We start from the raw sequence: 16,932 nt of genomic DNA on the forward strand, positions 1-16,932 counted from the left end.
AAAGACATGAACACAAGTGTCTGCAGCAGCTCTGTGAGGCTTTAAGATCAACGCTAACATATGCTCACAATGAGAATGCCAACATGCCGATGTTCAGCTGATTCAAAATGTTCATAGCTTCATGCCAACGTTTGCTAATTTGCACTTGACACAAAGCACAGCTGAGGTTGATGGGAATGTCATTAGTTTTAAAGGTATTTAGCAATAAATTAAGCAATCGAATAAAAAAATGGATGTGATGGTGAATGTTGTTACAATTCATCATGAGCGGGCATGAATGTCCAAATTTCATAGCAATCCATCGAATAGTTGAGACATCTCACTCAAAACTACAAATGTAGATGCCGCGATGGCACAGGAAAAAAGTTCAGAGGATCACTGAAGTCATTAGGATTCATTCTCTGGGCACAATGAACGTTTATACATGTATGTATTTGGGGCGACCGTGGCTCATGGGTAGCGAGGCGGTTCGATCCGAAGTGTGCCGAAGTGTAGCTGAGCAAGACACTGAACCTCTACCTGCTCCTCGGGCGCCTGTCATGGGCAGCCCACTGCTCCCTAGGGATGGGTCAAATGCAGAGACAAATTTCCCCCTTACCTTACCGGGATGAATATTGTATAATAAAATCCATCCAACAGTTGTGAAGATATTTCAGTCCGGACCACTTTTAGCAGATTAGTTTGGCCTTTTGTAACCCAGAATCTCAGTGAGAGCCAGAAAGCATAGCGAGGTTCAATACATATTCAGTAAAGTGTTATTACGCTGTCATCCTCGACAATTATTCAAATTGAGGGCACACGGAAGGTGAAGAGACGAGCTGCATTAAAAGGCTTTCTTCATTTAACAGAAGAAGAATATCTTTGAAAGGCTTAATTGCCCCACGTATAAATGTCCAGATAGGCTGTAGATTTCTCTCACACCCGTCCTTGTGTGAAATTAGTGTGAATAAAAAAAAATAAGAAATTGGTGCAGCTTTTAATTCTTTCAGGAGATCTGAAAGGAATAATGTAATGTATTTAAAAATGTTTTTTTTTCTTACAGGCTTGTATCACAAGACTCAGGACTCTACCTGTGTATACACATGTGTATATGTATACGTCCCAGTCGGGGATCAAACTGTTGACCTTGCGGTTGCCAGACAACCCTCTTAACCCAGTGAGCCACGGTCACCCCAATATAAATATATATATGTGTACGTGTGTATATGTATATATGTATACGTATGTATATGTGTATCGGTGTATATGTGTATACGTATGTTATGAAAGTATTTACTGATCATATGACGAGAAAAAACAAGATGACAAATAGAGGTTTTCCCATGATTCTTTATATACAAAAACAATGTACAGTTTGGACGTAACAGTAGCTGTTTTGGGGGATATATGACATCATCCTATGACTTCAAAGATCAATACAAAAAAAGAAAAAAAGATCAATGCATTTAGAGCTGGAGGGTTTATATTGTGACTGACACTTGTGATCCCTATCATGATACCTTACTGAATTTCACATGATAAAAGATTACATGTTGAAGAATAAAGGCTTTAGGGTCACCAGCAGCAGTAGTCTGATTATGGCTTTTTGATTGTATTTGGTGAGGGGGGGTTGATTTGAAGTGATAAAGGAAGCCTCAAGCACCACTACAACAACAGACCACCTCCAATGTAAACATTTTCATTTCCACGGTGGAAGCCTCCAATGCTGCCAATTAACAGCAGCAGCCGGGAAAAACGAGTGTCAACGTGTCCGTGAATGCTTTAGAGATTTTTTCAAAATAAATATAATGGCAGGAATTGTATGTTTAATACTTCAACGATGCAAAGAAATGAGTGTTCGGTTATCATAACTTTTCTTTGGGTTTATTGTGTTTATTTCACAGCTCAATAGCAGATGAGCTGACACAGACTGCAGCCGTAAAGGTTTTTACAGGACTCGCTCCTTGTGATTAATACTGTCTGGTCATAATTTAACACCTACACCTCATTCTGGACTACAACATGGATTTATGCATCAGTGTTGCATGGAAAAAAACAAAACAAGATATAGATGTGATGACAGTCCAGACCAGGACTCCCTGAAGTAGTTTCAGTGTTAGAAAGTCAGCTGTGTGTTAAAATAGACAACAAGCTCTAACCCTGGTTTTACACAATCAGTGTAATCTTATTCGGTAACGCTTTTATTCTCACCACTTATTTATTTATAAGCAGTATATTAACACTTCATAAAAGAACTACCTGTAATGTAGTTCGAAGCAAATATAAAGACATTTTTAAGTGTATTCATGTACTTTGTCACAAATTCTAACTTCTATGATTTCGCATCATAATTGTTGCATAAACAGCTAATGAATGATTGACAGCACAGTATTTCATGGCTGTTTACCAATGAGCTATTCACACATTTAAAATCAGTCAGACAAGTTTAAATCAATTCATAAATGTGTTGAATACTTCAAGTCAACTAGACATCATTATATACGATAACGAATAGGTTATAATATTTGACATATTAACTTTTCAGTTGATATGGCAAACATGGACTTATTTACAAATTCAGCAGTTACGGAGTAACATCATCCTTCATTTGGAGTCATGTTTGAGCCCAACAGGCAAATATAAATCTAATATTCACTCTCTTTTAGCTCTGTTTTTGGTCTCCACCAACTCCTGAAGGAAATAGCTGTGTCTCTTTAGCTGCTAAATGCTCCACTACGTTCACCAGCTCGTCACTTACTGTGTCTGTCTGCGGGTTGTTGCTGAGCAGGTAGTATATAGTGGCTTTTCAAAGCTGTTTCTCTGAAAACAGCTTCCTGTTGTGGCAGAAATGACACCATGAGAGCAGTGGGAGCCAAAACAGTAACGTTGTGCTGGACTCACTTATTTGGTTATAGCTGCTTTAAATGTCTTTTTATCGGCTTAAACATATATATAAACATTTACTCATCAACTATATACTGCTTATAAATGCTAAATAGGCTCGGTTCAAATAAATGTTACTTGTCTTTAAGATGAACTTGTCTTTTCTACAGAGATGCAAGCAGCATGTGTGATCAAAGCTGTTCCACCAACACTTTATATTTGTGCATCTAAAATGTTTATTACAGTCTTTGATGCATTATGTCGACATTTATAGACCGAAACCTGTTTGCTCACTTATAAAATGCATCTGGATTATATCCTGTGCCTGAACCAAATACAATTTCAAGTCACATCTTGTTTTTTCGTTTTATAGTTTGTGCAAGGTGACCTACGTTCATCTGAAGAAATAAATCAAAAGTGAAGTCCAGAAAGGTTTATAAATTGCTTTTAAACGGAGTCTCCATCCATGAAATATCTACTGCATTGTACCCGACTTCAGCTTAAGTGAAAGTGGACCAGAATACAAAATAAGATATTGATTGATAACTTCCTGTATACTGGCTTGTCCGCGGCCTGTTTATGTAACAGATTGGTTTGGTTAAGACGTGGCAGTTATTCAACATACGGTTTTTAACATGCTGCCTAGAAACAGCACTGACACGTGTTCTGAACTCTGCATCTCTTTCCTATTGTCTGGGGCAAACAAGACAACTAAAAGTACGAGTTTAAAACATTCTATTGGGGCATATTTGTAGCAAAATTAAATTCAATGTATGCACATGCTCGATATACATGTATGTGTACAAAATAATCAATATATATAGCATGATAGACATTCGCATGAATGAATACTCTTGGCTCTTTTCCATCACTGTACATCATTTCATGTTACAAGCTCATTCACATTCAGAAGCAGAAAGAATAAATCAATCTTTTTCAGTTCTTATTTGTAAGAATGACGAGCGTTGTCGAGGTTGGACGTCTATTATGAGAACACAAGCCTTTGGATGTCAGCAAGCTTAATTTGTCAACCACTTGTCAGCCAACATCTCCGCTATCGTCCAAATGTGCAGGGATGAAAAACATGTTTTTGTGAAATTCTTATATGAACGTTTTTGCTTAATTCTCAGTTGAACATCTTGGCCAAGTATTGGTTCATTTCTGTCCCGGCTTCGTATATCAGTTGTATTATATAGTTGAGAGCAAGTTATAAGTTCCGGTCCTCTGTCTGCAAATCTGTCCTTCCACATTTCGCCTCTTGACTTTTCTGTTTCTGATATCTCAGCAAGACATTCTGGCATCCACACAAAAACAAAGCATGATTAATTGATCCCCTTTATGTTTGCAATAACATACATCTTGAGTATTGGAGCACTTCAAAGAAGAAAATGCTCCGAAGGTGAACACTAGAGATCCATAAAACTAAACCACCTCAGCCACGTTGCTGAGAAACCATAAATCTAAAGTCCAACCATATTTCCAAGAAATACATTGTGCTGCTTCATACCCGCCCTTGTGTCTGCTTAGATTACTATAACACATATCAATATATTACTTTTGCTTTACATGCCTTACATAAATCAAACTGTGTGTTGATGAAAACAGATCTTTACCACTGGATTTAAGGTGCATGTTAGGGCAAAATGTATAAGGACCACTTGTCAGCAGGTCTCTCCTTGCGTATCTATCATGGGCTGACAGATTCAATCACAAAAGCACGTTCAAGGAAAATGGAAAATAAAGTACTTCTCGACTTTTTCAAGAGGACTGTTGATCGCTTCAGTGGGGAAACTCTCAGTGCCTGTTCGCCATTTATCATAGGAAGTCCGCCACACAAAAGACCAACATAGAATCAAATATCAGCTTTTTCTTTGGCACCAAATTAGAGCTTCAGCCTAAAATGAGAAAACTGAAGTCAAAGCTTTAAAAGTAGATCCTATAAACAGCAAGTCCCGCTCTTTGTGAACAGAGGTTTGCACTTAATAACCCAACATAAGACATAGTATATGATGGTACATGGTCATCGTGTATCATCGGGAGTGCCGAGGGATTAGAATTGTCTGGAATTGGAGTGATTCCGAGTGCACTTCACTGTTAACAGCCTCGGGTGCCCACCGATCCCGAGGCTCCAGCAGTTATAAATACAACACTTGCAGATTATTCTTCATCTACATTCACATCTTCATCCTCACAGACTATAACTCTAATGTCATAATGCCCTCTAGTGGCAATATACTTTAAATATGTCTAAAACTGAACTGCAGTATTTCAACTCCGAGAGGCACATCGGAGCAGAACAAGCTGCCTCTCCTCCCCTCTGATCTATGACATAGCACTGACACAGCACGCAACCATCCAATCGCTGCCATTTCCTGTTCTAGGAGGATGCCCATATATGGACATTTGGCAGTTAGTAACAAGGCATACCTTGACAAGTACACAAACTCTTTAGTACAGCTGAGCCACGTTCACGATACTGAGAAGGTACATTTTCCAAATCTTTCCCTCCCTGGAGCCTCTCTTTGATGAATTGAACCAAAACAACAACAAAAAGCATCACATACCAGCATGTTCTGGCCATCTGCATTAAATAATCGAATCGGAGCGCTATGCACACCAATGTTCTGACGATAGATATGTGCAAATGTTTCACTGGTGTCCATGGATGGCCATGGCCTTAAGACACACCTGTTACTGTCACTATAGACAGGAATGTATATCATCAGTTGCAGGAGGATCCCAAAGCAAAATGAACTGAGCTGTGTACTGAGGGTCTGAGGGTCTGGAGGGCCGGGGGGACTGCTGGGAGCTGTGGACCGGAGAGCTTGTGGTGCTGACGTCCAGCCGGCAGTGAGAGCGCTTAGGGCCGATGGAATCTGGAAACACAAACACACAAGTGTGAAAATGCAACACACACATGCACAATATAAAGCATTCATGCAATGTAGTTTAGGGTTACATTGCAGTGGGTTGTTGGTGCTCATTTGTTCCAACTTGATTTTTTTTGTTAGAGTGACACAGCTAAACCACATACAAAAATGATGTGCATTCGATCATCTACTGCTGCCCAGTTTTGATCCAAAATGGATCTTCACCAGGCACAAAAACACTCAAACGTCATCCTAAAAAAATGAATTCATAGACGCCTTGAGCTGCAGCCAATTGCTTTTAGAGAATGAAAATCGTCTGGTGTAGTGAAGTTTTTGGAGTGTTTTTGTGCTGACGATTTATGACTGATCGAAACACTGCAGCAAGGATAAAGTTGCTTTTAGTGTGAATTATGACGGAATACAAAAAGATAAAACTATCCAGAGGGAAATTGCTGTGTAGCAGTTGCAATTAAGTGCAAACATAAAACGTGCATATATAAAAGTCTCGGATAACAATCAGGTGCAAATCCAAAATATACACAACATATACAATATATACAATGCCAAAATCAGGTTAACAGTATGGGTCATAAGAATATAAACAGGTAAACGATTCACGGTTAATCGTGTTCAGATTTCACTTCTTTCTCAAATTGCAATATAAATTGACATTTTCATCTGATATCAGTGAAACATTACATTATTACATATTTTAATTAAATGTGTATTATGTTCTACGGGTGGAGTTGATCTCTCTGCGCGCTGTACAGCGATACAATATGAAACCAAGTCACGCAGATCTCGGCTCAGGAACTGGAGTCGACCCAGGTGCTTAGATCGTGGCTTTATGACCTGGCTTTGTAAACATGACATGTGACATGTGGTGTTCCCCAAGGTTCAATACTGGGGCCTCTTCTGTTCAACATCTACATGCTTCCACTAGCTCAGATTATGGAAAACAACAAAGTGTGTTATCATAATTATGCAGACGACACACAAATCTACATAACTATGTCACCAGGGGACTATAATCCCATACAAGGGCTGGGTAACTGCATTGAACAAACCAACAACTGGATGTGCCAGAATTTTCTTCAATTAAACAAAGATAAAACAGAAGTAATTGTTTTTGGTACCAATGACGAACAATTGAAAATCACCGCTCAGCTTCAGTCACTGATGTTAAAACCCACAAACCAAGCCAGAAATCTAGGTGTAGTTATGGATTCAGACCTCAACCTGAAAAGCCATATCAAGACAATTACAAAATCAGCCTACTATCACCTGAAGAATATATCAAGGATTAGAGGATTTATGTCTCAACAGGATTTGGAAAAACTTGTCCACGCATTTATCTTCAGCAGACTGGACTACTGTAACGGTGTGTTTACAGGTCTCTGTAAAAAGTCCGTCAGAAAGCTGCAGCTGATTCAGAACGCTGCAGCTCGAGTCCTCACTAAGACCAGGAGGGTGGATCACATCACTCCAGTTCTGATGTCTTTGCACTGGCTTCCTGTCCAACAAAGAATTGACTTTAAAATCCTGCTGTTGGTTTACAAAGCACTGAATGGTTTAGGGCCAAAATACATCTCTGATCTGCTGCTACCTTATGAACCATCCCGACCCCTCAGGTCGTCTGGGACCGGTCTACTTTCTGTTCCCAGAGTCAGAACTAAACATGGAGAAGCAGCGTTCAGTTGTTCTGCTCCACATATCTGGAACAAAGTCCCAGAAAGCTGCAGGTCTGCTGAGACCCTCAGCTCATTTAAATCAAGATTGAAGACTTTTCTGTTTGCTGCTGCCTTTAATTGAACCACATTCAATTAATATATGAATCAATTTCCTGCATTTCTGCATTTTACTACTGCATTTTATTTCTTACACTGTTCTTAATTGCTGTTAAATCTCCTTTTCTTTTGCCTTATGTTTTGATGCTTTTAATGGTTTTAAAAGGACTGCACAATATATCGCCATTTCCTCCGGGGCCGAGTTCGTGCAAGGCGTACACTATAAAACGCAGATCGGCAGAGATATTTTCCAGACGTGGTTTGTGTGCGAGTAATTGCAGTGTATGGTTGATTGCGTGCAGCGTAATGTCTCAGGGAGACATCGATTATTGTTTCAATGTATGTTTTAAATCTCCTTTACTTTTGCCTTTATGCTTTTAATGGTTTCATGTGAAGCACTTTGAATTACCTTGTTGTTGAACTGTGCTATACAAATAAACTTGCCTTGCCTTTAGTTAATGCTAGTGGAAATGGCTCTGGAGGATCAGAGTAATACAAATATTGATCGATGTGAACTCGTAAACTGCAGGATTCATGGGGATGAATCACTAATGAAGTGTGAGTTATCGTCCGGGTCGACTAAATAGTAGTCATCGACCGCTCGAGTACCTGGTGAACTGTTTGCTGTCTTCATGAACCTCCATCTCTCGGCTCTTAAACTCATTCAGCTCCTTACGGATAGCAGCCTGAGGGGCAGAACACACACACACACACACACACACACACACACACACACACACACACACACACACACACACACACACACACACACACACACACACACACACACACACACACACACACACACACACACACACACACACACACACACACACACACACACACACACACACACACACAAATCTCGTAAAAATGCAACTAGCAGGACAAGTCCACCTGTTCCCCAAACACACATACAACATCAAAACACAGTTATTACACAGCTGTGTTTTCTACTCTAATCCCATTGGACTTTTTGAGCTATTTGTGAGTACTTTACATGAATATGTAGCTGCAGACTACCCACAACTACCCACAATTCATAATGTAATGCTGTAATGTGCTGGCAAGGACAATGTACACATGAACAATGTACACAGCAGCAAACATGTGCAGTGTTCTTTGTTCCCTGGGGATTATGTTGATATATCTTTTTGACTGCTGTTGTCAAACAACATAAAAATGATATAAGATTATTGTTCATGCCGATATAAAACTTAATGTTACAAATTTATAAAGTATGTAAACCAACTAGCTACAGCTGCATAATTGATGACTTAACAAAATAAAGAAAAATAGTCAAACAATAAGAAACAAATAGTCAAGATTTTACAATGCGGCGTATTAGCTGTAGCACCTTATCAGCGGGAGTAAGCCGTGTCCAGGGTTTGTCTGCCCGCCGGTCATAGTCTTTGGCGTCCGTTACCTCCACGTACTCGTTAAAACACAGAATCCTGCGCTCGACGAGCTCTGCCACCGTAGGCCTCACACTCAGCTACACACACACACACACACACACACACACACACACACACACACACAAACACAAACACACACACACACAGGAAGAAAGAGAGAAATTAGACTATAAACATCAAAGTTCAAGAATGGTCCTTTTTAGTCTTAAGTTATAAGTCTAACATATGGCGATATGCATAATTTTGTTATTGCACCCTCTATTTATTATTTGAAAGGTTTCTTGGCAGCAAATGTTTTCTTTAATCACAAGAACTAGAGACTGAAAGTCTCAGTTCCATCTGTGTCCACTAGATGGGCTGATATCTCCAACAAAGCATCTTGTCTTCCTCCTAATGTGAATCATAAGGTGGAGCAAAACATATTAGCAGCTAAATATAGACTCACTGTGTCCTGTCCGCTCTTCTCTGTGTGTGTGTGTGTGTGTGTGTGGTTGGTGTTTACAGTACCTTTCTGGAGAGTCTCCTTTTTAACTCTTGCTTAGCTTCTTGCTCCTCTGCTTCATTCTTTTCTGCATGCAAAAAGCCAACAGAGTCATTTCACAACTACCGTGTCTGCAACAAGCTTCTGCTTCTATTTATAAACAGCAAGATTTGATTTGCCACATTAAAATGTGTCCATGGCTGTGAAGCAGTGGGATCGCCTTAACATAAACAGAACCTATATCCTTTGATTTCTTCTGGACAAAGAATGTAACATGTGAGTTGAATATGTAATGCATTCTCTCTTCTGGCGTCTTTATGGATGTGTAATATATGTAGCACACTCACTCACTCAATGCATTTGGGCATGTAGACTAATCAAGCATCAGAATGGGGAAGAAATTTGATTCAAGTGACTTTGAACTTGGCATGGTTGTTGCCAGACGACCTGCTTTGTGATTTTAAACACATAAACGTATCTTGGGTTGACAGAGAATGGTCCAAATAAAAAAAAAAAAACATCCAGTGAGCTGGAGATCTCTGGTGAAGAGGCCTTGTTGATGGCAGAGGAGAATGGCCCGAGTGGTTTGAGCGGATAGAAAGGCAACAGTAAAAATCACTTGTTACAACCGAGGTGTGCAGACGATGGTGGTGGTGGGACAGGAGGTTTGCATCATGGATGTGCAGCCGACAAATCTGCAACAACTGAATGATTTTATCACGTCAATATGGACCTAAATCCCTGAGGAATGTTGTTCCCCTGCTGGAGCTCCATGAATGAATCCATGCCATGAAGAATTAAAGATGCACCTAATAAAGTGGCCGGAGTGTGTGTATAGTATCAGAGACTGATGGGAACAAGTGAGCAGAACTGCTTTTTGCTTTCGGTGTTTCTTCCTAAATTAAAAGTTACGCAATAAATACCCGTCATCTTGTTCTTCATGCTGGACACATCGGAGGAACGCAGGCTACTGTAAACCGCGACACTTACAAGCAACAACACCTCCAGATGGACGCCAAGCACTGAAGTTGCGAACCAACTGGTTGCACAGTCCGGGTACAAAAGGTAAACACGTGCCTTTCAGCCCCCTTTGCGTCGGCAGATCTGTAGCACTACACCAGCCAGCCGTGAAGCCGAAGGTTCATCCTGGCAGTTCAACAGCTGTTGTATGTTTCAAAGTATTTTATGGAACAACTGTATTAACAAATGAATGAACTTGATCAGAAATACTGTTCAGATATCTTTACGTTTCTTTGTGGTCATGTTAAACTGTTCTTCTGAGTTTTGAATTTGACTTTCCTGTGTTAAGTTATTTTACACTGAGCATTAAACATATTTACTTAGCTTTTAGACGGAGAAAAAGCAGTTTGAAACTGGTTTTGTTAGACCATCCAGCAGATGATTTCAGGCCTGCTTTGTAGCATGACACACAAATAATATTTAATATTTATGTGTCGTCATATTGTACCTGGCATATTGTACCTGGCAACACCTGGTTCAACCTGGAACATCCATTTTCTTGCTCAGATATATATGTGAGACAGTTCATTTCAAGTTGCAAAGCATCACCGCTCAGTTTAATCGATATTTCATGAACTTACGCTTGAGGATGTTTCTCTGCTCCAGCTCCTCTGTGGAGGGTCTTTGGCTCAGGCGCCTGAAGAGACAAAACTGGGTTCACATCCTTCTTCTACGAGGAGCACACGAGACTGAACAACATTACACTGACTTAAGAAAAACATTTGTGATTTTCTTTTTTCTTATAACTTTGTATCCCGAAAATATTATATATATTTTTGGACAAGTAGTGTATGACTTTTTTGTATTTTTTAATCTAGTAGTTTTCATTTTTTCCCAACAACCTCTTCGGTATTGTATTTAACATGTAGGCGTTAACACAAATTCTGGCCTATTGCTAAGATGAACTTGGCTGTATTCCCGACAATTCTTTTTCTTTTTTGGCAAATAATATATTTTATATATTTACTAATGTACTTCTACTTTTCTACATTTTAATGTTTTTTTTCTACATCTAGTAGTTTCTAGGATATTGTTTTTTGTGATGTATAATATATATTTGATTTGATGTTATATTTAATATATATTTATTTATTGGTTTATTTGAACGGGACAGTGCACATTAATAAAAACATTTCTGCAAATGTGCCAGTTAGCCAAAAGGCTATTTTTCATCTGTAGTCCCAGTATATGCTTATTCAATATTGATCTTAATGTTTCTATTTGTTCAACTTGCGTGTAGACTGACTCTCAATCATGCAGATCACAATCACCTGAGTAATGAACGTATTTGTGTCTACATACTGCTCGTTGATGGGGACCTTTTTAATATCGAAGATCTCCGTTACATCGAAACGTGGCACATTTTAAATACATATCTTTTTTATACATTGCATTGTTTGTTTGAAACTATTTTACGAACTAACTAATCCAAAGGCTGTTTGTCACCAGCCGTTCTGCCTCAGCTGGTAGAAAAAGCCAAACTAAACTTAAGGACAGATTTTTAAAGTGCATCATTTGTACCTGCACACCGCCCACGACTACACAACAAATGAAACAGTCTCTGTTGTTTCCCTGCTGATCTACTATGAAAATTCACAGCTTACTACATTTTCACAGCATGCTGTGTGTAGGCGTGTGTGTGTGTGTGTGTGTGTGTACCTGACTAGTTTGGAGCCTATCTTTTGGCGTTGCTCATGTCTCTCCGTCTCAGAGCTCTTCGGCAGAATATTTTTCTCCTCCAGCTCTCTCTTGCTGGGACGGTTCCCTAGCTTGATGTTCAGGGTGTCTCGTCGGCGGATCTTCATGGCCAGAGCGCCTGGAACAAAGACACAACAGTGAGAACGAGTCACAGGCTTCTGAACCACCTGCATGGACAACTGAGATGCCACCGCAGTAATGGCGGCTTGTTTGTGTCCACCGACGGTCCAAAGATCGGCCTATAGCTAACGATGTCAGCCATTTGGGTTATTCTAGAGCTGACATGCTTAGCATCAACTATGACACCCTTTAAGTCATTATGGTCTGTTTTTTCTTTTCCTAAGCTCAACTGAACCCTAAGTGACACAGACAGTGTGAAACTACAAGAGTAAGCTAATGAACTGGTGACTCAATGTACTCTGAGGAACATGCATCTCTGTGTCAAATGTAAATAAAAACCTCGAGCTGCTTGTTCCTTCCGGCATTTTTAACAGTGTTTACAAAATAAATAGAATATCCTGAATGAAACCTCACACAAGGCCTCGTACGAAACACCAACACGTCAAAGTTAACGATGTGTGGCTCACGAGGAGCTTCTCTGAAATGTCCGTACGAGTTCTAGGACTACACAATTAATCCCGTACTGGTTGTGTACTCGTCTTCCTCCTCGTCTTCCTCCTCCTCTCGGTACAGGATTGGTCCGTCAGAGTCAGAGTCGCTGGTCTGGCTGTATCTCGGCCTATCGGGGATCACCGTCACCATGGCCCGCTCCGTGTTCACGCTGAGGCCCTGTGGCCTCTCAGCGTGGGCCTCTGCAGACCTGCAGGAAACAATAACAAGACAGCGTGAGCTCACTGTAATTATTACTCCCCCTCTCTTTTTTTTCCCTCTTCCTCTTCATCTCTATTCTCTTTCTCCACCTCACACCTCCAATTGCTCCTCTACACCACACACACACACTCACAGGAACCTTACACAACAGACTGCACTGCAGCATCGCTAACACACACACACACACACACACACACACACACACACACACACACACACGCCACAAAATCGAACTTTCATTATTTGTCTGTTTATTTTTGTTGAGTTTGTTGTGCCCTGTCATTTTTATCCCGTCATGTCTCCAAATGTAAATGCTGTCTGGTCTATTGTCACCCATCACGTCTCGCTTCAATAAATGAATACAAATTGAATAAAAGCTCACATATTTGTTGAAATGGGACAAATCCTGAGATCTGTCAATGTCAATATTTTATTGAACTCAATGAATTAAAAATATAGATATATTGTCAGCCATCCTTTTTTTAGCACGTATCATGTGACGACAGGAAGACTACTGTGTAGAGATGTTCTCTGGAAGTATAAGAAACATGAGGAATGTTTCACCAACTCTCGTGTCCTTACTACATTTTTACCTCGGGCTGTTCTCCGCAGCAGACTCCGTTTCTCCTTTCTTCTTCTCTTCTTCTCCACCCTCCCTTCCCGTTCTCCCCCGTTTCTCCCCCTGTGAGCCGCTGCCCGTCTCTCCCACTGTGAAGGAAGTGTCCTCTGTCGCGGTGTTGATATGGAGAGACTGGATGGCGGGTCCAGGACCCGTACCCTTGTGGGTCTCCTCCCCGGCAATGGAGGCATTGGGAGCAGATTTAGGCTCTGGAGCAGGTTGAGAAGCAGCATGAGTTCCCTCTGTCTCATTGCCTGAGGCTTTAGATGAGGTGTTTGAAGAAAGGCGAGAGGATTTGAACTCCCCTAGCTGGCTCGGAGTCTCTGCGGGGGCCTTTGTGTGAGTGTTTGATTTCCGGGTCGTCCTTGCATCGGTTGCCTCCGTCTGTGCTAAAGCATCCTTAGATGCACGGAAACGAGGGGTGGAAGTGGAGGTGGAGGTATTTTTTGCTGTGAATCCTGTCTTCTTTGGATGGGAGGCTTTGGCTGAGGAGAAACAGGAACAAGGGAAAGATAGAAGAGAAATATTAGACTTTTTCTTTCCTCGAGATGCTCCAATTTCCTCCCACAGAAGACACAAAGGCTACAGAAACAAAAACGCTCAATCTTCTGTCGGTGTGAATCCTGTCCTATCTATACAGATTATTTGTCTTATACTAGCATATAGTCCAACTTAGATTTAGGAATCTTTTTTTGCAGTAAAAAATATTTTCATATTATTTTGAAAAAAGGTAGAAAAAAAAGGACTATGGGGGAAATATAGCAAATGCTCCTTTTTGTCCCAGCTGACTGGGGCAGAAGCAGTATTGAAGAGTGAGGACCACACCAATATCTATTCAATAAAAAAGCACAAAGGCCATACTATTTCAGGATTAGAATAACCATTTCTAATCATGATCAACCATTAAACATGCCTGAAATATGGAATACATAAAGTCATATTAAATGAAATAGTCCTTTCATTGTCTTTGAAGTGACTTTGTGTGCTGGTAAAAGCAGCCTGAGGAAAGGAAAGTACTGAACATGTTATTAAAACACGAAGAAAACAACTTTTGTCCCACTTTGCCAACAACTTAAAATAAACACAGAGGCCTCCAGAAAAAACTGCATGAACATCACATGTTCCACCATGCTGTAAGTTAATGGAGTACACACACACACACACACACACACGCACACTGGATGTAGGGATAAAGGGAGATGATCATGCCCTTGCATCATGCTATCAACCAAAACCACATGAGATTGTTGGACCTCAGTCACACTCATGTGCTCTCGCACACACACACACACACACACACACAAATAAATGTGCGCACACACACAGTTGTATTGGGCGTTTACAGAGCTGAGAAAATAGATTTTCACTTCTGCATTCTCAGAAACAGATATCACAAACAGTTACTCACAACACTGGAAATCTCTTCTAATTAGGAAAGGACGCAATCAAGAGGGAGCGACAGCTACTTGACAGAAGCTTGACTCGACGACGGTAACTCTTCCAGAACATGACGCCACGGTTTACAGGTGCAGACAGCTTCATAGCGAGTCTTCATTTCCTTCAAACAAGGATGCAAGCACATTTTCCATGCAGGGAGGCAGGCAGGAAGACTGAGAACACTGACAGGCAAACTGGCTTCAGTCCCAACACGCTGAACTTACCAATCCCGCGACTAGTGTTGTTAGTGCTCCGTGGGTTAGCTTTAGCTTGAGTGGATGAGCCTGTCTTGCCTGTGGTTTTGGCAGTCTTTTTAGTCCCCGAAGCACCGTCCCTTTGCTTAGTTGTGGCTGCAGTGCCGGCCGCCGGTTTGGAAGAGGAGGGCAGAGTGGCGCTCTGCTGTTTTTTAGCTGGAACGTCCCGGGGTCGCGCCTGCTTTGCCCGGGCGAGCGGCTTAGTATCGCACCTTTCTGAGCAGATGCACATTTGTGCGAACAGATGCACAAAATGGACATGAGAGAAAAGCAAAGAAAGACATTCTGATAGATAAGAGGTGAGTTGGACAGAGATGCTGCTGATGAGAGCTGACGTTCGATCTGTTAGTCTTGGGCAGGTTTTATTTAGATTGTATCAACATGAATGATGTGTATGGCTTGGGATATGACGGATTAAAAAACCCATTAACCTTCCCCATCCTCCGATGTGAAGGCATGTGTGTTCTGCTGCTGTATTTGTTTGTTGCGTGTGCCTCTCTGATTATTGACAAATGAAGGAACAAATGGCTCTAAGTTCAATGCTAACAGGGTTGAGATGAGAACAGCACAACACTTAGGCAGCATCAGACAGAAGAACGGCGGCCGGTCTCCTGAGGGCGAGGGAGGCATTAGGAGGCGGCTGCTGCTCTGTTCAGACTGTGAACGCCTGCTGCAGGCCGGTACAATGGGGATATCTATCTGAACACATTAGACCCCGTCAGAGATCCCACAGAGGATTTAATGCCAGCCAGAAAACTGCAGCCGGTACAAAGACTTCAAAGCAACACACATCTAAAAGAAGCTGTGTTAGTTCGAGCATATAAATTATTATCTTTGTTCTCTACTGGACACATTGATACCACTGTGGATGCAGAATATCTCCACTTTCCAAGAAACAAATTTGACACTTGGACCATAAAATATTTCTTTCTGCTTGAAGCGTAACACAAATCATGGTTATTCATGATGAAACTGGAGAGAAAGAACCTCTTCTGTTCTTATTTTTTTTTTCCTTCTGAGTGTACAATTGTCGCACGTACACATAGATTGGCACATAAAATTGTGTGCCAATCTCATTATTTCTTTTGTGGCTTTCAAATTGTATAATTTACGCTCAAGCCAAAGTGTTGTCACTGTGATAATTGAGCTTAACAGTAACAATTAGCCACTTCTAATTTTGAAAATGGAAGTTTGTCAAATTCAAGAAAAAGACAAACGCCTCAATACAGTTAATTATCATTTCAGCGATACTATACAAGTGAGAAACTACTATTCCAGGGCTGAAGTGTCAACGAGTACAGAGATCAGAAAGTTAAGGACACCAACTAGCCCTGGTGTGGCAAAAGCTCATGTTAGATGCAGTGACTCATCCAAAAGTTACCTGTTTTGTCCTCGGTGCTGTCGGGCCCGGTGGCCTGCTCCTCCAGCGCTGTTTCTGGAGACTCAATGTCAACTTTGACCTCCTCTGATGTCACACTAGATGTGGCGTGCCCATTCAGATTCTCACTGCTGATCGTTTCATCTAAAAGGAGATAAACAATCGTCACCAGCGTAACGAAATCCTCTGCTTTCCAGAGGTGTTCAGTTGCTCGGAAGCAGAGGTCAGACTTTTGGGTTTTGCTTTTACTGGCAACAGGCAAATGTCATCCCGTTTG

At 41.0% G+C, this 16,932-nt stretch overlaps 1 protein-coding gene across 4 annotated transcripts in view; it reads right to left on the reverse strand.

The window, feature by feature from the left end:
* Window positions 1–1,319: 1,319 nt before the first annotated feature.
* Window positions 1,320–16,932, reverse strand: part of phactr2 (phosphatase and actin regulator 2) — a gene marked incomplete at its 5' end in the record, with an annotated part of 36,357 nt that continues 20,744 nt past the window's right edge. For 2 of the 4 annotated variants that reach the window (XM_079279894.1, XM_079279895.1), the window contains 10 exons: window positions 1,320–5,738; window positions 8,129–8,205; window positions 8,877–9,014; window positions 9,445–9,506; window positions 11,020–11,075; window positions 12,098–12,254; window positions 12,781–12,956; window positions 13,561–14,071; window positions 15,248–15,493; window positions 16,659–16,799. In XM_079279894.1, coding sequence (XP_079136020.1) covers window positions 5,723–5,738; window positions 8,129–8,205; window positions 8,877–9,014; window positions 9,445–9,506; window positions 11,020–11,075; window positions 12,098–12,254; window positions 12,781–12,956; window positions 13,561–14,071; window positions 15,248–15,493; window positions 16,659–16,799 — 1,580 coding nt within the window. In that variant the 3' untranslated portion in view covers window positions 1,320–5,722. The remainder of the gene's footprint in view (window positions 5,739–8,128; window positions 8,206–8,876; window positions 9,015–9,444; window positions 9,507–11,019; window positions 11,076–12,097; window positions 12,255–12,780; window positions 12,957–13,560; window positions 14,072–15,247; window positions 15,494–16,658; window positions 16,800–16,932) is intronic. The other 2 variants (XR_013772418.1, XM_079279896.1) reach the window with 2 other exon arrangements.

The sequence above is a fragment of the Melanostigma gelatinosum genome, assembly GCF_949748355.1.
Source record: "Melanostigma gelatinosum genome assembly, chromosome: 12".
In the NCBI taxonomy this organism is placed as follows: Eukaryota; Metazoa; Chordata; class Actinopteri; order Perciformes; family Zoarcidae; genus Melanostigma; species Melanostigma gelatinosum.